This window comes from Eumetopias jubatus, unplaced genomic scaffold (assembly GCF_037043125.1).
Source record: "Eumetopias jubatus isolate StellerSeaLion01/CBP00866 unplaced genomic scaffold, mEumJub1_p1.0 scaffold_17, whole genome shotgun sequence".
In the NCBI taxonomy this organism is placed as follows: domain Eukaryota; kingdom Metazoa; phylum Chordata; class Mammalia; order Carnivora; family Otariidae; genus Eumetopias; species Eumetopias jubatus.
The window spans coordinates 34,248,722-34,272,987 of record NW_028274823.1 but is presented as its reverse complement, the minus strand read 5'-3'; the positions used below and the strand labels follow the sequence as shown (position 1 = coordinate 34,272,987).

General features: G+C 43.0%; 1 protein-coding gene and 1 non-coding gene across 4 annotated transcripts in view; both read left to right on the top strand.

The window, feature by feature from the left end:
* PLCE1 (phospholipase C epsilon 1) overlaps positions 1-24,266 on the top strand; it is a 289,717-nt gene that overhangs the window by 89,974 nt on the left and 175,477 nt on the right. For all 3 annotated transcript variants that reach the window (XM_028098722.2, XM_028098721.2, XM_088020229.1), the window contains exon 2: positions 15,315-15,603. In XM_028098722.2, the coding sequence (XP_027954523.2) occupies positions 15,315-15,603 (289 nt within the window). The remainder of the gene's footprint in view (positions 1-15,314; positions 15,604-24,266) is intronic.
* On the top strand, positions 15,876-16,013 carry LOC114205506 (U4 spliceosomal RNA). Its single transcript, XR_003608401.2, has one exon. It is a non-coding gene; the product is annotated as a U4 spliceosomal RNA (small nuclear RNA).

Below are 24,266 nucleotides of genomic sequence, written 5' to 3'. Positions count from 1 at the left end.
TTCTCCATTCCCAATGCCTCTACCTCCTATTTTGTAGTACATCATGGTCACAACTGGATCACAAATTAGCAAGAGTTGAGAGGGGTTATCTGTGGTCTGTTTATCAGTGTGGCCCCATGCCAGGTCTCCATATCATATGTGCTTCTTTCTCCAACCATGATGAGCGGAAATAGAGCTCCCTTCCTCTCTCCTTGAGGTTCTGGTAGTGAGGGCACAGATTTTGAGAAAAGAAAGAGCACAGGGAATGAGCTTCCCAGGACAAAAGATAGCCTGACTTTAGGTCCACAGATGAAAGAACCCTCCAGCTGAACCTTCATTTGTTCCCCCAAAGGCACCCATTGATGTCCCAAGAAACCACAGAAATGACTGGGATTTGCACTGAGGTATGGCCCCATCAGAAGGACCTTTCCTCCAGCTCAGCACCACATTCACTAGGTCTCCTTTACCTCCTACCTGCTCTGCTGGAAGTGAGCCTCAGCTGCCCTACCCTCCCTCTAGCCCACCTGGCCATGATGTTGGCTGCATCATCTTTGCCCCCCTGCCTTTGGCATTACTGGTGATGTCCAGTAAATACAGTTGCCAAGAGCCACCTGAAATCAATTCAGGGAATGTATTATGCGTTCCAACTGTATAGTGTACAGCATACCATGGATCACTGGATCATAGAGGGTGCAAAGAAGGGAAAATTCTTGAGACGCCCACCAGTGATTGATCCCAGTGGAGTTGGTCATGGCTCTAGTTAGCAGACACACTGTTGTTGACATTGCCTTCAATTATATGTAGTCACATCTGTATAGTATCCCTTATAAGCTCTTAGAAAATAATGGCTGCATCCAGTTGTTTGGGGTCCACACAAAGTGAAGGACAAAGGTATTTTAGATTGTTGCAAGAAACCCAGAGAATCTGGAGACAGGGAGAGCTCTTAAGTCTACTTTTTACACAGTGGAACTTCATACCATTATTCTGTATATAATCTTTTTACCAAAACACTGTCGCCTGTTTCTGTCAACAAAAGACCTCTTTGTTTTGATAGCCAAGAAAAACCTTAAGCTCAGTAGAGACAACAGAACAGGCTTTTTAAATGACAAAGTGTAAGGGCCAAAATGCCTTATTTTTGGAATGTAAATTAGAAGCTTTTATTTTTTTAATATGATTGTATGAGTCCTTGGTTTTGATGAATTTTAGGTGTTGTTTTGTTTGGTTTTAATAATATCCATGCAGTTCTTTGGAATGTACCTCATAGGGACTGTATCTTTTGTATCTGACTGCGGGGTAGGCACAGATGAGGTGGAAGGTAATAGCTTTCCCACACCCCTGAGTATGTTGTCTTTGACCTTCAGTGTCTGCATATGATCCTATCCCTGAACATATGTGCTTATGCACACTTTAGCCGAGAACCTCTCTAACAGGACAGAAGCTCTCTACCAGCAGATAGAGTCCCTGACTCTTCTTCATGAACTTGTGTACAATTCTAATGCCATCATCTATTTATTGTTTTGTAGTCCTCATTATTTTGGAAACTTCTTTTTTTTTTTAAGATTTTATTTATTTATTTGACAGAGAGAGAGATAGTGAGAGCATGAACACAAGCAGGGGGAGTGGGAGAGGGAGAAGCAGGCTTCCTGCCGAGCAGGGAGCCCGATGTGGGACTCGATCCCAGGACCCTGGGATCATGACCTGAGCCGAAGGCAGACGTTTAATGACTGAGCCACCCAGGTGCCCTATTTTGGAAACTTCTTAAAGGCTTACATTTCCACTGCTATATGCCAAAGGGAGGAGAGCAATGTTTCTTTCAGTCTTTCCCATCTCTTTCTGGCTCTGTATGCCCACCTAGGCAGGAAAAATTCTCAGTCACTGCCCACTCTGTCATTGTTACACTGCAAGTGTGAATGAAGTTGATAGTCTCTCTCCTGTTCCAGGCTGGTAAGTAATGTTGGGCACTTTGTCCATTCCCATTGGGTTTTGTTAATAACAAGGAAACCAGCAAGTTGTAAGAACTCATAGAAGTGATCATCCCGGGGCACCTGGGTGGCTCAGCCTGTTAAGCGTCTGACTTTGGCTCAGGTCATGATCTCAGGGTTCTGGGATCCAGCCCTGCACTGGGCTCCATGCTCAGCAGGGAGTCTGCTTGTCTCTTTCCCTCTGCCCCTCCCCACCACTCGTGCTTTCTCTCTCTCTCTCTCTCTCAAATAAATAAATAAAATTAAAAAAAAAAAAGTGTTCATCTCTATCCGATTGGTGCCTTGAGAGCTAAGACTGGGTCTTGTTTGATGTTGCATCTTCACTATTTAGCATGGTACCCCTAGAAGGGCAATGGGTGTCCCCAGACAAAGGAGATGACATCCTCCAGCTGTAAACTTTTTTTTTTTCTGTTGAAGTTACTTCTGTGGTTGTTAGCTTGGGAAATATTTGTGAAAGGAAATAGTTCCAGGATAATTGCATTCACTTATAAGAACTCGGAAAGACCCTGCCTACCTCCCTAGCCTCATTATACACTCTCAGCTCCAACCACAGGGAGCCACTTTGCACTCGCTGTTCCCTCTGTTTAGAATGTTTTCCTCTGTCTTAACTTTATTCTGCCCTCACCTTTGCCTGACTAACTCTTACTGTCTTTAGGTTATGTTCAGTTGTTACAACCTAGGGGAAGCTCCTCCCCTCCCCACCCCCACAGTGACCTTCTAAGACCCTCTTCTGTGTTCCCAAAGCACTTTGTGCTCACACCATTGTAGAATTGCCTGCTATAATAGAATTGCCCATTTTCTGGCCTACTTCCCCTGATACTTGGTAACTTTCTTGAAGACAAAAACTGTTTTATTCATCATTTTGTCTCCAGTTTCTGGCACACTATTTGGCCCAAAGTATACATTCAGTAAATATTTGTTAAGTGAATGAATGAATGGAGTCCAAACAAGGAAGACATTCATAGGCATAGATTTCTTCTTCAGAGATTAAAGTGCGGCCAGAGACTTTGTCTGCCTTGCACGCCCGTCCATGTGGCTCAGAGCATTCCCCTGAGTGAGCACTCCTGCCTGGGACCTGGTTGTTACTTAGGCCCTCCCAGAGGCTGCCCTTCTTTGCATGTGGGTCCCAGGATTTCCCCACCAAGCTGGGCTACCTCGCTTTACTATACCCTTCCTCAACTCCTCCATCCTGTCCAGGCCCCTGGTGCCTTTTCCTTTCTAGACCCAGCAGTTCCTCTCCTGGGCCCCATGTCCTCCTGACCTGTCTGAGCTCAGTGATGACTCCAGCTCCTGGAAACCTGGTGTGCTGTCTTCACTCAATATGGCCTACTCCGTCTGCCTGAAGCATGTTCACTGGCTGACATGTGGTGGTTGTCAACCAATTGCTAAGCCTGATGCTACCTTGTATGAAACCTGAGAGTCTGTACTGCTAGTTCTAAGCAACTCTCAAGTCTTAGTGGTGGCATGAGGCTCTGAAGTGGGTGCCATCGTGCCTGCAGCCAGCTTGATTAGTTAAGGCCAGGAGTCAATTTACACTGGGTCCTGTGTCTGAGGGTGGGTCTGATGTTGGGTCAACTACCAAGTTTCTGTTCCTTAAGGGTTAGGGGAAGAAATGTCCCTAGCTCCTCTCTGGTGACCATTCACTTGGTGCCCGTCAGAGGAGAGACTTTCAAGAATGAAAGTACTGCAGATTTCCAGTAGAAGAAATACAGTGCATTCAATAATGACAAAGAACTGTCTACTGACAATTAGAGGAGGGTCTCTGCTTACAGACCCTACTAGTCAACACTCTCCCCTTATTCCCACCTTCTTCCTTTGCCCCTGGAAATGAAGCTCAGAGGATCCCCCTCAAAAGGAGGTGAGAAGAAATGAGGGGTGGAGGAGAGACACAGGCAATGGGAATAAAGGGAGGGCAAGGAGAGAGAGTGAGAGAGATAGGAAAATCTGGACAGAAGAAGTTAAAAAAAATGGGAGGAGAGTAAAAAGGAAGCAAAGCAGAGGATTTGAAAGAGGGGAGGAATAAAAGAATTTGAGAGTGAAGAAACCATGGGATCCAGAGAAAGTTGGAGAAGACACCCCCAGGAGCAACCTAGAGAGAAAGAAAACAGAGAAGTGAGAGGAAGAAGGAAACCCGGAGGGAGAGAGGATTCATGCTTGAACTGCCATATGAACGAAGGGGTTAATCAGCCCCCTTTACTGAATGCCACATATGTACCCAGCACTATGCCAAGGTCTGCATTTACAGCATGGTGGGTACACGAGCCCAAACTGAACACAGAGTGTGGCTGTTTAAGGAGCTATGGCCCAGAAAATGCTCAGACACCTCCATATGCAGGAGGCCAAGCACTGGAGAGGCTCCAGCACCCCGGATCACCAGTGAATAAATAGGAGGGGTGGGTGGGGGTGATGGCTTTTTGAGGTGGGAAGTTGCCTCAGGTCTCACAGAATAGCAGGCATGGCCTTGGAGCCCTGGAGATGTGGACATTGATGCTGTTATGACCACTGGTCACTGAAAAGCTGTGTAGCTGGAGACAAGGAACTCATAGCTATCTTGTCATTTAATCCTGGCTTATAACAACTCTGTGATAATCTCCAATAAAAAACACAGGTGATACGCACACACACACACACACACACACACACACACACACAGAGTGGAATATTACTCAGCCATCAAAGAGTGCAATCTTGCCATTTGCAGTGATGTAGATAGAACTTAGACGTATTATGCTAAGCAAAATAAGTCAGTCAGAGAAAGACAAATACCATAGGATTTCACTCATATGTGGAATTTAAGAAACAAAACAGATAAACATATGGGAGGGGGAAAAAAGAGAGAGGGAAGCAAACCATAAGAGACTCTTAATGATAGAGAACAAACTGAGGGTTGCTGGAGGGAGGTGGGTGGGGGATGGGCTCGGAGAGTGATGGGGATTAAGGAGAGCACTTGTGATGAACACCGGGTGTTGTATGTAAATGATGAATCACTGAATTCTCCAGAAATCAATATTGCACTGTATGTTAACTAAGTAGAATTTAAATAAAAATTTGGGGAAAACAAAACAAAACAAACCACAGGTTATTTCCCCACTGCTGCTAAATGGTGGCAGTAGGAGTCCAACATGATCAGTGTGATGCAAAGATCAGGCTCTTTCCTCTCTACCACAAGGCTTCTGTTCTGCTGTTCCACCTCTGGTGGTGAGAGCAGGATTTTCCGGGAGGTCAGCCTCGGGCAAAGAGTAGAGGAAGGAAATGTAATGTTGGTTGGTCCAGAAGCAATGACCCCAGGCAGTAAGGGGTAGAAGAGGCCAGGACAAGGTGAGTGGGGATTCAGTTGGCCCAGGAAGTAAACAGCGTGGCCCTGTGGGTCAGCCTTGGTCCCCTCCACCTGTGTGGCCACACAGCAGCCTGGAGCCACAGGACTTTAGGAACTCTGTCCCTCGGCTTCACATGTGCACAGCTTAGCAAGAACGCTGCCTCTGAGCCTCTGAGCCTCTGAGCCTCTGAGCCAAGGCATCGCGGTCTGCAGGATTTGTGAAAGTTTGTTTTTTTCTTGCAGGGGCTTTGTCCCCATGTGATTCATTAACTGACCCATTGCTCCTTCGAGCCGCAGGGAGCCTGGTGGTTCAGGCCATTAAATCCCTTCTGTAGGCCTAATTCATGGCCTGACATCACAAGCTCACAACATAATCCATTTGTCCTGATTTGATTTTTTCTTTTCAAGAGGCATCCTTGGCAGCCAGGTTTTCTCATTATGATATGATTCATCTGTATGGTAATTCCCATTAGAATTAGTATCTCAGACATGATTCATCCTTGGAAATATTAAGCCAGAAGCATCATTTCAGAAAGGCCTGTTCCAGTCACAGCCACAGGGACTTTCTGTGACAGATGTCCCATCGTTCAGCTAGTATTTGTCCAATTTGCTCTGTGCTGGACTCTAAGCTAGGGGCTTTGGGGGATGCTGATATGATAGGACTTCACCCCTGCCCTCAGGAGCTCCCATTCTAAAAGAAAGGTGACATGGATGTGAGTGTTTATGGGACAGATAATGTAAGAAGTGCAGTCAGAGAAAAGTAACATGTTCTCCTGAAAGTCTTAGGGAGTGATTCTCAAACTTTATCAGGAATCAGGGTCGCTTGGAGGGCTTGTTACAACACATTTAAGAGCCCCAGCCCCAAAGTTTTTGATTCAGTAGGCCTGAGGCAGGGCCCTGGAATTTTCATTTCTAACAAGTTCCTAGGTAATGATGCTGGTCTGCGGACTGTGCTTTGGGAACCTGGCTTGAAGCCTTCAGTTATTTCTCTCTTGTCCCCTCTCTCCACTGCCTACGGGGTGCTAAGCAGTGCGCTTTGTGCTGGAGACAACATGTTAAATAAGACACAGGGAACTCACAGCCTGGATGGAGAGTCGAACAGTAGCTTCCCTACTTCACAGGAAGAGCCTCTGGAGAGTTTTGCAGAGGGGTAGTGAGGGGTAGTTGGAGCACAGAAAGAAGATGCTCTTTTGTCACTGGAGCCTGGGGAAGGCTGCGTGGAAGAGGCAAAATTTAAATGCTGGTAAAATGTGGCTTGAAAGAAGTTATGTGGGAGGGCTTGTCCAGCTGTTAAATTCCCAGATTATCAAATGTCCTGGGGACACCCTTTCACACTCCTTCTTAGATGTTTCCTGCAGTAATAAAGTTTCATCTTACTTCCCATAGAAGCCAGTGGCGGCGGAGCTCTGGTTAATTGGCCCGGCCTTAGCAAAACCTTTATTTTTGGCTCCCTGGAGCTGTGTTTGGTCAGCGTCTCGTGCATGGTCTGAATATTCTCAGTAGAATGGAATTCTCCACACAGGCACTTGAATGGAATGTGGAATCCAGAGCAGAGGAAGCGACTGCCTGCTACCAATATCCTACTCCGGGTCCCTGCCGTTCAGGTCTGCAAGTTGCTTCAGCCCTCACCTCTTACACAGCCTCACTCTTTTCGTTGACTCTTCAGGAAATTTGGCAGTTTTTCGATCATTCCGTTTTGTTTAGACGCACACACCCATCACACTTCCAGTATTTTCAGCCTTCTAAAACACTGCTTTTAGACTCCAGAAGTTAGGAAAGGGACCCATGAGACCAGTAAAAGGGATTTCCAAATCACAGCTCCTAACTGCAATTGTTATCCAGCCTATTAACTCACAGTTAACCCATAGTTCAAATAAATGTGATTATTTGGTTTTCTAGCTCAAGCTAAGGTAAGAATCACATTCTGGGGAGATAAAGGTGCTATTAGAAGTACATACATTGTCACTAGTGACAAATGACAACTGTTATTGAAGAACACTGATAAGATAGAGGGAAACAGAAGACCCTAACTAGGGGCATCTGGGTGTCTCAGTCGGTTAAGTGTCTGACTCTTGGTTTCTGCTCAGGCATGATCTCAGGGTCGTGGGAAAGAGCCCTGTGTGCAGAGGGCTCCGCACTCAGCAGCGAGTCTGCTTCCCTCCCCCCGCTGCCCCTCCACCCATCCCATGCACTCTCTCTCCCTCAAATAAATAAATAAATCTTAAAAAAAAAGATGAAGACCCTTCCTATACACTGTATTAGAAAATGATGATCAAAATTAAAGTTAATATGCTCCACCTCCCATGTAAGAAGGCTAGGAAGCTTGGGTCACTGAACAATAACACTAAGATAATTGGAGATAATGTTGGCTGACCCCTTTATGTTAAAGAACATTCATTGAATTAAAGTGAATTAGGAGAGTCAATATATGAATCCATATCCTGTTGTTTTTAAGCCCCAATATTTCCAAATCAATCATTTTCATGAAGAATCAGGATGGAGAATAGATCTGATTAAGCATTCTCAATCAGCAAATGATACTAGAATAATGTTAAACTATTGGTAAATTTCTCAGAGCAGGCCACATTTGGTTAGTAGCAATTAGGAGCCTCATTTGGGTACAGCTATTCTGGATACTTTGTAAACACTTCATGCCATTTCTATGTGATTTCCACATCTGTTCAGCAAATACGACATTGCAATGTCACCTGTAGTTCAGATGTATCCAAAAGATTCATGACCAAAAAACTGGAGGACTCTAGCCAAGTTCTTGGAGAAGATATAGAATAGAGACATTTATTAATTTAATCAAGAACTTATTGAGAAGCTGTAATGCCAAACACTTCTAAACAGTGGAGATAGAGCAATGAAAAAAGAAGTAAAATCCTCATGAAGCTGATATTCTAGATGGAGACAGACAATAAACAGAGAAGGAAGGATTGTCGCTACAATTATCCCTCTGAAAAGTGATTTGACAACTGTATTATAGGATTCCCTAACTGGTTAGCAGCTCTGGCTGAGATGAAGAATCCTGGTGCTACGTCCTAGCTGTGTGCACACTGGTTCTTCATTTTTAAGTGGTGGTAGTAATACATCTTTCTAGAGCTGTTCTGAAGTTTCAGTGAAATCATGGCTCAATGCTCAGTACCTACTTCATTTTAAGCACTCAGTATATGTTGCAGTGATTACAAGTACTATTGAGTCAATGGACACCTAAGTAACAAGCCACCGTCATTGTGGTCTTCTTCCTCTTCTTTCTTCTTCTTCTTCTTTTTTATGTGGAACATAAGGAATAGCACCGAGGACCACAGGGGAAGGGAGGGAAACTGAATGGGAAGAAATCAGGGAGGGAGACAAGCCACGAGACACTCTGGACTCTGGGAAACAAACTGAGGGTTACAGAAGGGAAAAGGGTGGAGGGATGGGGTAACCAGGTGATGGGCATTAAGGAGGGCACGTGTGGTAATGAGTACTGGGTGTTATACACAACTAATGAATTGTTAAACACTACGTCAAAACTAATGATGTACTATATGTTGGCTAATTGAACATAATAATTATGTTATTCTTGTTGTTGAAAGATTTCCGAAGATATGCCATCAAATCTACGAACATCATAATTTTCCATAACACTGACCCCAGAAAGATAGCTTTTGAAACAGAGCAAGTTATGAAATTGACCCCCCTTGACCAGTACCCTCTTTGACCCCAGTAGAAGTCAAATTAAAGACAAAGCTTTCTGTGGCTGTGTAGAGGAAGGAGCTCTCCTCCTACGTGAGTGCTATGGATGTGGTGTACTGGCTACTTCATGCCTTTCCATGCACCAAAGTCTTTGGCTTTGTCTCCATCTGAATTGCCCCAGCTCTCCTCAGTCTTGGATGTTTCTTTTATTTTGTTTTAGTTCTGACCTCCATGTCCCAGTGCTGGTTTCCACAAGGCATCCCTCTTTCTTGAGTCACAAGGAACGCAAATGTTTTCTTTTTTTTTTTTAAGTTTTTTTTTTTTAAGATTTTATTTATTTATTTGAGAGAGAGAATGAGAGATAGCGCGAGAGGGAAGAGGGTCAGAGGGAGAAGCAGACTCCCTGCTGAGCAGGGAGCCCGATGCGGGACTCGATCCCGGGACTCCAGGATCATGACCTGAGCCGAAGGCAGTCGCTTAACCAACTGAGCCACCCAGGCGCCCAACGCAAATGTTTTCTTAAGTGTTGTCTAAGCATTAGTTGCATTTCTGCAGGTAACTTCATAATATCAAGGTCATCCTTCTCAAAGGTAGCAGCTGGCATAATGGGAATAGTGTACATCTATGAGAACGGTCCACTCATGTCCACAGTGGTTGTTAAACACAGGAGCCATGGGGGGTACTCTTTGCAACATTGATCTATATAGCTATCTATGTAAATCTTAAATCTCTAAGAAATTAACAATGACCCAATGTAGAAACCTTGACTCCTTTCCTTTCCTTATTCTCAGCACTTCAGCAAGTCCTGTGAAATCTATATCCAAAATACATCTTGACTACATAACAGTCTGCAATTTTTAATTAACTTATTTGGCCCACGTATTTATTGACCGCCTTCTGCGCTAAAATGAAGCTCTTCTTGCTCACTGTTGGATACCCAGTAATGGGCTTGATGCAACATATGTGCTTAATAAATATAAATCAATTTTTGAGTGAATAAATGGGCACATACATGTTTGGCAAGCTTAGATGCCGTGTTGTGACATGTTGATTTTATCTCAAAAAAGATATTGGCCCATACAGGGTGGTGTTCTGTCTAGTTTTCAGCACCTTTATTAGCACATTAATCGAGTGAGATAAAGTTTATGTATTTTTTCCCTTGTAATTTAAAACTATAAATCACCATATAAAGGAAACATATTTGGCCATTCATTAGTCATAACTTGCCTATTTTCAAATGTAGTTTAGGTGACCATGAAAGGAATTGTCATGAATCAAAACAATAACAGCAATGTAAACAACACTTAAACCTCTTGCCAAATAACAATATTTTCTTGAATCCCGCTGTTTGGGTTTTTGGTATGACCAAGTTTAGTGCAATGGATAAAGCTGGACCACAGAGCTGGACAAACCAGATTTCAGTCCTGGGCCCAGCCTCTTACTAGCTGGATGAAGTTGGCTGTATTTCTCCACCTCTCTAGGCTTACTGTCTCCATCTACAAAATAAATCAACCTCACAGGGTTAGTGTGTGGATTCAGATCTCACGCAATAAATACCTGTTGCACCCAACACACCATCATTTTGTCAGTTAACTTTTGTAACAAAGCACTCCCCAAATTTAATGACTTTTCACAACAATCATTTATTTAGCTCATGTTTTTGTGAATTGGCTGGGTGGTTCTCCTAATCTGGATCAGGAGACTCTGCTGGTTTCTCTCGTGAATCTGTGATGGCAGCTGGACTGGCAATTGGATGACCTAGGATCTAGGATGGCCTCACCATGTGTCTGGCTATTGGCAGGCTGTCCACCAGGGTGAAAGGAATGACTGGGCCATGGTCTCTCATCTTCCAGCAAGCTAGTTCTGGCTTCTCCACATGACAGTTGTTGCAGAGTTCCCAAAAGCAACAAGAGAAACAAGGTCGAATGCACAAGTATTTTTCAAGACTTGGCATGCATCACATTTGCTAAATTCCCATTGGTTAAGCAAATCACAGGGCTGGCCTAGAATCAGTGAAGGAAATAATTTATGGCCATTTTTACAGTCTACCACAATCAACATTGTTGCCATCATTGTAAAAAACAGTATTTGTTGAGCATTTACTAAGTGGCATGTGCTGTTCTAATCAGTTACATTTATAAAAGTTTGTAATCCTTACCTCAACTTTATGAGGCATACTATTATATTCCCATATTGGAGAAAAGGAGGCACAGAATGAACTTATCCAAGGTGACACAGCTGGGAAGCAGGGGTGCTAGGATTCAAACCAACACTCCAAAGCCGTATTTATAATGACTGTTCTATACTACATCTTCTTCCCACTCTATATATGTGGGACTTTCCATGGTTGCTTCTTTTTTTGTAAGTGTGGATGATCTAATAAGAGTTTATAGCCTGATTTTAACATGTTCCCCGAGCATTGCCATATCTACCAGTACTTGATCCATTTCAGCCTTCTAACAGGTACCTTATTAAAGCTTACCCGGGATTGGTGTGACTGGCAACTGTTGGTCCAGATCTTGGTAGAACCTGTAGATTCTTTTTTGTTTTTAATGGAGTGTTAGCAATGGTGGTAGAGTTTATTCTAGAACTCTTTATCTTTATTTCTTCAGAGAAGTTTGAGGACTTGGAAACAAGGGGCTGATGGCAATGCTGCATGATTATTTAATACATACATAACATTTACATATGTTGGAGATAAACTGCGACACCCCTTGAGAGCAGACTAGCAAAGGGAAGATCACCTAAGGAGGACATGTTGGGGGAACTCAGTACATGTCGGGGGAGCTCGGTTTATTGTATATAGCTACAACCATGTTCATATTCCATTAAGGCATGGATCACACACTTACATACTAATAGTGACCAGATATTGGCAATATGTGATCACTAGAGAGGGGTGGGGACTGGTGCCAACTGGAGAACTCATGCCCCAGGCAACAGGGAAAGGTCTAGCCATTTGATACCAGATGGGAATGTTCAGTGTTGCCAGATTGTTCCAGTTTTTAGGAAATGCTGTAACTTCAAATGTGTATGTAAACTTTCCTGATTTGATTTGATTTTTTAAAGATTTATTTATGTATTTAAGTAATCTCTACACCCAACATGGGGCAAAAACTCAGGACCCTGAGATCAAGAGTCGCATGCTCTACCAACTGAGCCAACCAGGTTCCCCACTTTCCTGATTTTAAAACATTATGTGTCAGATCAGACGGGTCTTTTGATAAATCTGACCCATGGCCAGCCAATATGTCACCCCCCTATATCAGTCACTGGGTGGCACATCTGTATTGTGTTACAGCTGTCCCAAAGGCCCACGAAGGAAGGGGAGCCACAGAATAAGGCAGAGATGTAGCAGTAAGATAATAAAAGAGACAGGACTTCAGGAAAGATGGATGATTGTCTATTTCAGAGATTTCACAGAGGTCAAGGAAAAGAGAATAATTATTTGATACAAGACTACGTTCACATACTATGTTCTTAAAAAAAGAAAGGAAGAAAGAAAAAGAAATCCATGGTCAAGTAACATCATAAATACTCCAAACACTCAGTTAAACAATATAAGATGGATTTCTTTACTCTGACCCTTTTCATTGTCTTTAATATCCTAATATGCAATGTAAATCTTCAAAAGGAGAAATAAATACTGAGTATTTCAGTGATCAAGGAGTCCTTATTTCCTACAGACCTTCTAGATCTAATGATCTGAGGAAAACATTTAGGGAAAGCTGGATAAGGGACTGAATGAGCCACTGGGAATCTCTGAAGGAGTGTTGTGGAAACTGGAATGCATAAGGTAACGAGTGAGGCATGATGAGCCAATGGAGCAGCTTGGCATGTAAAGAAAGTAGGTAATAGGTAAGCCCATTAGTAACTAAGAACCATCAGCATATTAAACTTCTTAAAATAAAGCCCTTTTAGCATCATTCCTCTAATAAAAACAAATAAACCAAAGAAGTGAAGCTTTCTCCACCTCTGATGGATTAAACCTCTTTGCCTGACATTCAAGGCTCTCTTTTATCAGGCCAGCTGACCTTTTTGATTTCCCACTTATTCTCTGCCTTATACTCATTCTCTGCTCTAAATACCCTGCTCTGCTCACTGTCCTTAGGGTATTTTCTGTTTTCCAGCCTCTTCACCCTTGCTTACCATGTGAATTGCCTCCCCCAGGTGCTCTGATTAGAACCATGCCTGTTTTCCAAGGCACAGCTCAAATCTGCTTTCCTCAGAAGCCTTCCTTAGCCATCAAACCTCACAGTGGGTTCTTTTCTCTGAACTCCTAGAGCATTTAAACTTCTGAAGGATTCATCTGAGACTTAGTGTGTTGGAGATTGCCTGTATGATTTGGAACTGAGAGAAGAAAGGCATGTCCTGAGTTCTGCAACTCTCAACCCCAGTTTGCCTTCACAATACACCCAAATAAGGTTAGGATGATATTATGCAGCAGCACAGAAGAGCAAGGGTACAACCCCATCACGGTGAATTTCATAGACTGTGCTCTGTTGTTACACAACCACCTGCTATTCGTTGAGGATGGAAGAGTCCACTCTCTTCTTGCTCCATAGTAATGGGTGCCATTTGTAGACAATAGGTTGAGCACTTTACATATATGATCTTGGTGAATCCCACAGTGTTCCTAAGAAGGGGTGTTAGTATTTCCACTTTACAGAAGAGTAAGCTTTCTCTGAACATTCAAGTCAGCTTGTTCATGTCTATGACCCTCTCTTTAGCTGGTCAAGGCAGAGCCAGCCGTACAACCCCACATACCTGACCCCAAGGCCTGGGCTCTTTCTGTCCCAGCACAACATCTCCATGGCCACACTGGCCACCAGAAATTTAATGACAGAGAATTAAAGCTCAAGAATTCAGACTCTTCCTTTAAGTGGCAAATATCTACCAGTAGGCTGCAGAAGGCGGAATAGAAATCTAGTTAGAGTCAGTGCAGTTTGAATATCAGGGGTGTTCTAAGAACATTCTAGGGTCTCCTAAGGACCTAGCACAGCTCAGTGGGTGTCCTCTTGAGTGCCGGTGGGTCCTGATTAACGTGAGATTTGGAGTGTGCAGCATCACAGGGGCACATGCACAGCCTGCAGGACATGTGAGGGTCTTCTCTTCCTTGAATACTCATTGATGTCACTAGAGGGATTGACCTCCATTTTCACCCTACTATGAACTCTTTGCTTATCTGTCTCCCTTATTAGACTTTGAACTCTCTGAGGGGAAAAGCTGTCTTATTTACCTGGACCTGACACATACCTGGTATATAAATACAAAATAACTACTTGTTGATTTGATGAATGAATGACAAGGCAAGGTGCTCAAGGCGGAGACAACACAACATACTCAACTTTTATTCCACTATCAGAAAACTATACTAACTCACCCATGTTGTATTTCTTCCCTGTTGTTTATATACCATCCAGAAGTCTCAGGCTTCCCAGAGACCTTCACAAAACCCAGAACCTCCCTGCAATACTGTCAAACCTCATAATTTTCAGGCCCCATCTTCTAAATTAGATTGTGCAGTTTTTCAGCACAGGAGGTGTGTGCTGCTCCTTGTGCATGCCCCCCATCTTTCAGTGCACTGCCTCCCACAGAGCAGGATCTGTATAAATGCATGTTGAACAACAGTATTGGAATTATGGCTGGAAGCCTGTCCTAATTGTGCAATCTCCTTGAGATAATTCTTGGTGAATTCAGGTGATAGGGGAGAGGAAATCAGGATGGTGACAGAGACAGAGCGGGAAGAGTGGGCAGGATCTGTCAACTCATTGGATGTGGGAGGTGAAACAGGATGAAGAGGGAAAAAGGATTCAAAGACTTTGAACCAAGCTGATGGATTGAAGGATTATACCAAAGAGAGAAATATAGAACTTCCCCTTCCCTTGACCTTCTCATCCTCACTGCAGTTTGAGCATAGAGAAAAGATTCCTCATGAATGTCAAGCTCAAGTTTCCTTGGAGGCAGACAGACCTGGGACAGTCAGGCACTCAGGAGAGTCCAAAAGGACAAAAAGGGAAGGTTTGACTTTGTCACTCTGCAGAAACGCTTTGCTCTACTAAGGAGGAGGAGGAGAAATTTGAGCTGAATATATTTTTGGTTGGAACAACTTGTAAGTGCTCTGTTTGATAGCAGGGTTGTTTGAATGGCCGATTTCATAACTACACATAGCTTTTCCAAATAAATGGTGTCTGTAGAATGTTCAGGTTAATGCATGAGTCCAAGGCTCAAGAGTGTTTGCGCTTAGAGCAACTGAGCCTTCTTTCTTAATAAGTCATCTTGGCATTTTGTCAACAAACTAATTTGCTTTTCTAAGAAACTAGATTAATACTTCCTGTACTCTGTGCTATTCACAGATCTACAATGCAGTGAGAAGGGGAGAAGAAATAGAAAATACAATTGGATCTCTTCTCCATGTCTTCACAAAGCTCCCAGCCTCCGAGACAGCCCATGAAAGGATAAGCGTTAGTCCATGCTTAAAGCAGTGTGTCCGAGACACCCTATGTGAGTACCGTGCCACCCTGCAGAGGACGTCCATATCTCAATACATCACGGGTTCTCTCCTAGAAGCAACCACATCTTTGGGGGCTAGAAGTGGCCTACTCAGTACTTTTGGAGGATCCACTGGACGAATGATGCTAAAAGGTAATATCTGAAATTTCACTTTTAACTTTCATCTTTCAGTGCAGAAAGGAATCTAAGTTAACATCTGTGCATCTCTTGATGGAAAATTGAGTTTACTTATTGGCAATTTTAAATAAAAGTTGCCGTTTTAACAAACTATAAAAAAGTAGTCCTTTATCAAAATCCTATAAGATGTAAACATTCCAAGTAATAAGCATTAAGATTTTGACATTTCTTTTTCAAAAGAAGTAAATGGTTACAAGACTATCTTTAATTAAAAAAAAAAAAATTCAAGCTTTGCCCAGTGGCAGTATCGTAGCCAATGGGGTTTATCCGAGGTGCGATTATTGCTAATTAAAAAAAAAATTCAGACATAGGGTTTCTCCTAGTGGTAGTCTATGACAGATGTCAATTACTGTGATAAGATGCTTGTAAACAAGTGTGGTCATGTGGTCACAGTGAAAACCAACACTGTTACGGAACAGAGTGAAATGTAGTTCTTCTTCTCACACAGAATCAATACGTTCATGTTGACCAGAAAAGCTAAAGGCCATCTTCCAGTGACTCCCATCTTAAAAAACAGGATAGTCAGGCATCCTGCTAAAAAATTAAAGCCAATGGAAAATGGGGTCCCTGAGCACCAGAACTTCCCAGCTACTTCCCACGAGTAGCAGACAGGCAGGTCAGAAATGGCAGTGCACCAAAGAACCTTGGAGATTTGTGCACTGCACAGCTGTCACAACCCGCTTGGCAGCCTTCCCTGGCAGGAAGCTGCCAGCCAGACAGGGACCATGCAGAGCAATGTTCCACTGCCTGGGGGCTGCCAAGAGCTTGATCTGACATCCAGCTATTTCTCTCAAGGAGAGCAGCTATTATCCCTCCACAGCAAGCCCCAGACCTGTGGCTAGCAGGCCAGTGACCTTCCTCCCCCTCCCCCCCACATACATCCTGGGCAGGTCCAAGAGGAAGTACACACCTCCCTGTGTACCATGTGGGTACCATGTTGGTTTGTTTTCTGGAGTCATTTTAACTTTTGCGGCTTGGTGATAAATGATGAATGAAGGAAGACACAAGGTGTGGGGACACTAATCCAAGAGACCAAAGGGTTTCATATATTTTTCATTTATTCAACATGTTTTCTGAGCCCCTGCTAGGTGCTTGGTGCTGGGTAGGGAACAAAACACAGTTCCTGCTGTCACAGAGCTTGGAGTCTCTAGGTGGTAAGCAGTTTCCCCTGTGCACAGGACTCAGGATTTCTCTACCCCGTTGTGGCTCCTGGTGACGGCCAAGCTTCCAATTTCCATCCATGCTTTTCCTGGGAAGTTGGGCTGAGATTGGTATGTGGAGTTCTTGTTGCTCTCTAAGTCTTGTGACTCTATGTGAGGACATCATCCTGTGATTTAATCAACTTGTGTTTGTCAGATACCCCATCTGTGCCCAGCTGTGTGTAGGTATATGGGAGAATCTTTTTTTTTAAGATTTTATTTATTTATTTATTTGAGAGAGAGAGAGAGAGAACAAGCAGGGAGGAGGGGTAGAAGGAGAGGGAGAAGCAGGCTCTCCACTGAGCAGGGAGCCCAATGTAGTTCTCGATCCCAAGACCGTGGGATCATGACCTGAGCCAAAGGCAGACGAGCTTTAACTGAGCTACCCAGGCGCCCTGGTATATGGGAGAGTCTAATGAAGTGCAAGTCAATTTACTTGCCTTTAAGTTGTTTATGATTCTAACGAGGAGGCCAGATTTGTGTGTACCAAGTATTCAAAGAATAATATGAGACTGGAGAGTTAAGTGCTAAATAACATGAAAGTGGCTCTAAGAGTTCAAAAGAGTTTAGAGAGTGAGTTAATGTTCTTTGTGACAAATGGCTTGGCCCAAAACACGAGATGGCAAACAAAAGTCAATAGAAGCCACTTTCTTTCTTTTCCATTAATTGCAAAGGGACGGATCTCTAGGCTCCCTGACCAAGGCAGCTGCCTCCAGTCCCACACAGACCTTTGGGAAGAAAAAAGTAGGCTGCTTGTTAGCATGTCTATTGCCCTATTAGTAGCTTGATCTCAATTGCTATTTGTACTTACTTCCCTGTTCAGATCAGAACTTTTTTTTTTTTTAAGATTTATTTATTTATTTTAGAGAGATGGGGAGGAAGGGGCCAAGGGAGAGGGAGAGAGAGTCCCAAGCAGATTCCACACTGAGCATGGAGTTTAGTCTCACACTAGGCTCGATCTCATGACCCTGAGATCACAACCTGAGCTGAAACCAAGAGTCAGACACTTAACTCACTGCACCACCCAGGCGCCCCCAGATCAGAACTTCTTCATCAACATCCCCAGCTCAGAGATTCATTGGACCATCAGCTAATGTGTTCTTTAAATTGGCAATTTATGCAAGAGTTGGGAGTTTCTTTAACTTTTGTTTTGTAGCCCTTTAATGGTTTTTGGTATCCCTCTGTATGTTCAGCTTCTGCTGAACAATACAATTAGCTGGCTGGCTTCTGCTTCTGTAGCTCTGACTTGTTCTCTTGGAAAACTTCTCCAACTTCAGAGGCGCCTGGGTGGTTCAGTCATTAAGCGTCTGCCTTCAGCTCAGGTCATGAAACCAGGTCCTGGGATCGAGCCCCGCATCAGGCTCCCTGCTCTGGCGGGAGGCCTGCTTCTCCCTCTCCCATTGCCACCGCTGTGTTCCCTCTCTCACTGTCTCTCTCTCTCTCTGTCAAATAAATAAATAAATCTTAAAAAAAACAAAAACAATCTTTTCCAACTTCAGTGCCCTCTCCCGTGGGGTCTTCAAAGTCTATACGTGCTGTAGTGAACCATATGTTTCTTTAACATGCAGTGCAAGAAAATACATCCAAAAAACCATATAGTTGTTCAGAATCATAGAATGTTTATAGAATCTATAGGTTCAGCCTATTGACTAGTTGGGTCTTGAACTTTATTGGCCATATATTCCAGCAGGGGGTCTGAAGGACATGCTGGTGCTGTGACCTGGTTGTCGGCTTCACTGTGTGTCCTGTGGCATTGAGTTGGCTGAAAGCTTTCAGTTCTGTATTGCTAATGAAAATCTCTGGGAAGTATATAACACAGACTCAGTCCCCTTTTTATAAATAACTTGTATTCCAGAAGTTCATTTCTTAGGGGCTGTGTGGAACTGAGAATACTTTCCTAGAGACACAGTATTAAATGTTGTGATTTGGTTGACTCTCATCCTCAAAAATCTCTTTAACCCACAACACGGTTGAAAGTTATACACTTCCCAGGGTATTCTCTTCAAACACTATTATTGGAGTACTGAGAGCCTCCTCTTCAAACACTATTATTGGAGTACTGAGAGCCTCCAAAGAAAAAGCAATACAAATGAGTTAAAAGACACTTCCTGCTTAAGGGAAATAAGTTTAATCAAGATGAAAGAGTTAAATTGAAACTTTTATGAAGACTTTAAAAAGAACTTCGGGCCATTTTAGAGATTTTGGATGTTGGCATCTAGTTCTCTTGTATGGTTAATCACATTTCAAAACTCATATAAAAGAATCAGAAAATTATTATCCCAGTGGTTTCCCATCCCCCTCTTTTTTTAATGGAGGCTTATAAATGGAATGAAGAAGGGAAGAGAGGCCAGGCAGGGTTTAATTTTTTTCCCCCAGAGGAAAAGAGTAAGGAAGAGATTAAAAAAGAATGACTTCTCCCATGAGAGGGGTCATGTTTGAAGTAAATTAAAGGGATTTGGGAAAGGTAGAGAAAAAGGGGAAAAGACAAGTACTGTTTGATTCCATTTATATGAGGCACTTAGAAAAGTCAGCATCATAGAGACCAAGGGCTGATGGGGGATGGGGAATGGGGAGTCATTGTTAATGAGTATAGAGTTTCTGTTTTACGGAATGCCACTGAAATATACACTTAAAAGTTGTTAAGATGCTACATTTTATATGTATTTAAACCTCCCTCCCCCCCACCCAAAAAAAAAGAATAAAAATTTTTTAAAAGAGGAAGATGTTACATAGGTCTTTGGTCCCAGGTCTATTAAGATGTTAGAATCAAGGTTGTGGAAAAGAAATGTGAAAACAGACAGCTTTTCATGTGAACCTCAGGAAGGGGCACAAGTCATCTCGTCTTGTGGAAGTGGTTGTGATTACAAGATGAGGGTTGGAGCAAAATGCAGTAGGTGAGAATAGGAAGAGAAAATGTCCAGTCAGTTGTTCACGAGTCACAAGGCATTCATAAGTCAGGAACTGGGGACTCAAGGCTTGATTGGCCAGAGTTCTGCAGCCTTGCAGCTTTACCACAGACTACAGGGTTCTGCTGACTCTTTAGTATCTCACTGAGCTTCCACACCTCTAATGGTACAGGTAACTCTAGAAAGACAGCCGACAATCAGGACACAAACATTCCTGGTTTTCTGCCTTCAGGACCACCAAGGATGGTCGGTCTGTCTACGAAGTTGAAAGTTTGCCAAATAACGAACATTTTCTGATGTGAAGCATTGATTAGCAAGGGTGTGCCCTGGATTACAAAGGTGTGCTGTCTCAAAATGGGAAATGGAGCATTTACACCATCTACTTCCGGTCTGGGTCCCTTTCTTCCCCTCCCCATTAACCTTGCTAGAATCTCAGGATCAACTCCCTATAGCAGTGACAGTCAAAAGAATTATTGGCGTCAATAATCAGGAGGTTTTCTAAACCCATTACCTATTTTTGTTTCTCCCCTCCCACCAATGTACTCTCTACTAAAAATTACAAAAACAAGATAAAGTAAGAAGGGAGAGAAAAAAGTGAGATCACTGATATTTATATAAAACACTGACAGTAAAATTAGAAAAAAATAGTGGTAAGGGAAAAGATTTTTCATTAGAAGGCAGCCAAGTGTTTTCAAATGTGCATATTGTATCAGCCAATATAATAAATTTGGTACATTAAACTCAATTTTTCCTCCTCAAACTGTTGTTAAGTAAGTTTACAAATTAAAGGATTAAGTATTTACATATAACCAGGACAAAGCTTAGTTATCCATATTTAAATTATGTAGTAGAAAAGAGAACTCCACTGTTCATTTTAACCAGTTTGAGTGTGTGTATATATATGTAAAGAATAACTATATTAAAGTTATTGGTCATATGTAGAGTGTGAATAGAATATTAATATGAAAACAAAAGTGCCCTACATATTTAATATTCTTATTGAAAGTAGACAATATTTTGTTTCTGATAGAAAGGTCTAATAAATTTTTCTTTTATTGCAATAAGGATATTCTATTTGTGTATTTTTCTAAAATTAGTACCTTCAAGGATAAAAACAAGACATTCTAATAAGAATACACACACACATTCAAACTATGTGACTGTACCTCATAAATAATTTAGTTTATAAAGGCTGTCTTGGTTCACTTCCTCATAATCAGAACAATTACTCTTCACATGCCTACTGAGTAGGGGAAGGCATATGCATACTTCTAATTCCCAGATTTAAGTTTATTTAAAGAAATCCTCTGACTTACTAGTTTTGTGGCCTTGAAATTATTTTCTTGATGGTTAAAAGTATGCTTTATGTAATTTGGGGTATGTTTCTGTACCAGTTAATCAACTAGAAGGTATTTGTTCACTATGGCCCAGTGCTGTGTCACCTCTGGGAAGAATGTAAGGGATTACATCTGGAAGTCTTCAGCTTGAACAATAACTTTTCTCACTCCAGCAAAAATGTAATATTAGGTTTTAGGTCTACTGAGGTAGCTCTTACTACCTGCCAAGAGATTTATGAAGTGCTGGGCTGCACAGTTGATGGTAAGGTCTATAGCTCACGGGGTCAGTAAGTTTGGTGGGTATAAGACAAAGCCCTATGCCTTGGGTCCACAGTAGTCAGGTGTCATCCAGGACTGTGACACTATGCCTGAGTGTGACCCAGGAAAGTGACTCCATGTCTAGGTGTGACCTAAACATGCTCAGATGTGACCGAGGAGTGTGACTCCACACCTAAGCATAACCTCAGAGTAAAACATCGCATGTGACCCAAGCGTGTCACTCTAGGCCAGGTGTGACTAAGGACTGTGTCTCTGCACCCCTGCTTATAACCAGGGGGTGCTTCCAAAGTACCAGGGGAGGGTGAAGTCATGTACCTCAAACGTAACTGGAGACACGATGCTTCTTTAGCCAAAACAATTATCTGTATTTTGAAGGGGAAGAAGGGTCAGGCAGAAGAATAACTTTTTTTTTTTTTAGTTTTTTCAAGATGACATCCCCATTACTGTTATCTCTGAAATTTTAAACTCTTCCATTTGTAAAGAGAAAATTGGGCATAGGAGCAGGTTAGAGTTGGGTAGAATTACAATAATACTACTTGTTAACATTTTCTTAGTTCTTGCTGGGTTCCAGGTATTTCTCTGAGTGCTTTGCCTGTGTAATTTCATTGAAAGCCATTCAGTGGTCCAATGAAGAAGGTACTGTTTGCTAATGAGGAAACTGAGGCCCAGAGACATTAAGAATCTTGCACTTGGGTGTGTAGGTAGGTCAGGAGTAGTGTGAGTACTTGAATCTAGGCAGCCGATTGAGTGCATACCATGTTCCAGGCAATGCAGCAAGCCCTTTTTCTGCATTATTTCATTTAGTACTTATTGTGGGTTGACTTGTGTCCCCCAAAAGAGATATGTTGAAGACCTAACCCCGAGTACCTATGAATGTGACCTGATTTGGAAATAGGATCTTTGCAGACGTACTCAAGTGAAGATGAGGTCATTTTCAGTGAGAGTGAGCCCCAAACCGAGCAACTGGCTTTCCCTGTTTGAGGAAGAGAAGAGACATAGAAGCAGACCCACATTGTGGTGAGTACCATGTGATGATGGAGGCAGAGATGGGAGTGCCGCAACCACAAGCCACGGAACGTCAAAGACTGCCAGCCACCACCGGAAGCTGGGAAGAGGCAAGGGAGGATTCTAACCAGAGTCTTAAAGGAGACATGGCCCTGCCAACACCTTGATTCTTGATGTCTAGCCTCTACAGCTGGGCAAAGATAAATTTCAGTTGTTAGCAGCCATCCCAATTGTGGTGATTTGTTACAGCAACGCTAGGAAACTAAGACGGTCCTTTTGATAGTCCTGTGAGGAGAAAATTGTTAACACCAGGAAACTGAAGCTCAGAGAGTTTAAGTGACTTGCCCAAGGTCACAAAGCCAGTAGGTATGTGCAGCCAACCTAGACCAAGCTTCTCCAAGGCTCATGGTCACCGCTATGGTGGAGACATGTGTGCAACTCCCCAGTAGCAATGTCTGTCTCCACCTCATTTAGTTATTTGGGGTTTTTTCTAGTCACAAGCTCTGATGCTCATCCTCCTCCTATACACACCTTGCCTGGTACAGGACCAGGCACAGAATAGGTTTTCAGGGGGCTGTATTTCATGATAAAAAGCTTGGATTTTACCAAGTAATGAAAGACACTGACGGGTTCTAAGGAAGGATGTGATTTGATCAGATTGGGTTTTTAGAAATACCCATCTGGCATAAACCTTTGTGGAATTGAGCGGTGGGTGCGTTCACAGAATCAAGGAACATGTAGTCATTGCTATTTGATAATACTTAATTGAATGAGGTAATTGTAGAACCAAAAAAAGAAAATACTAATTTACACTGTAGGTTGTACAAACATATCAAACTCATATAAAATGAAAGTGCAAATACATTCAGGAAGTTTTTGAACTGGCACAAAAGCCATTTGTAGTGTTTCAGTAAACCATTCTCAGCACCAGAGCCCTGGAATGGTTGCAGGGCTATGTCTGGGGCCTCCCTTACTCCTGTCTGAACTCCTCTCCCCTCATTCCAAGGCACCAGTTGCCTTTGGGGGGTCCAGAGCTGCCCTGACTGTACCAGCCCATCCACTCCTCACTTGCAGCCCCATAGTAAAATAATTACCTGTTCTTTCTGTAGTGGATCCCAGCTAGGTTTGTGAACAGAGTGACCTAGTGGGTTAGAATAGAGATCTGGAGTGTTGACTGATGAGGGAGACTCCCTGGGATGGACTGGGGACAGATGGAAGAGCTGATGGCAACTGGCAGAGGGAATGGGGCACACAGGTGCAAAGGCATAAGAAGACACACAGTGTGTTCAGGGAACTGCTGGTCTACCAGGCTGTTCTAGCTGAAGCTTGGGAAGTACAAAGGCTAGGTAGGAAGGCATGGGGCTGGAGCTGGGAGGAGAAAATAGGTCTCCAGGGGACTGTATTTAATGATAAAGAGCTTGGATTTCACTTTGTATGTAAGGAGAGAGACGCTGAAGGGTACTAAGGAAGGGTGTGATTTAATCAAACTGGGTTTTTATTTATTTATTTTTTAAGATTTTATTTATTTGACAGAGAGAAATAGAGCACAAGTAGGCAGAGTGGCAGGCAGAGGAAGAGGGAGAAGCAGGCTCCCCACTGACCAAGGAGCTGGACTCAGGGTTTGATCCCAGGGCCCTGGAATCATGACCCAAGCCGAAGGCAGCCACTTCACCCACTGAGCCACCCAGCTGCCCCTCAAGCTGGGTTTTTAGAAAGACCCATCTGGCTACAGTAAGGGGTGGGGCTGTAAAGAGTGTCATCCTTAACCCTGGCATAAGCACCCAAAGTATAGCTTCCTGGGGTTCCCCCCCAAACATACTGAATTAGTCTCTGATACTTCAGGTGAGTGTGCTTGGTGTGGAAGGTGGGTGGAGGGAAAGGGCAATGAGATC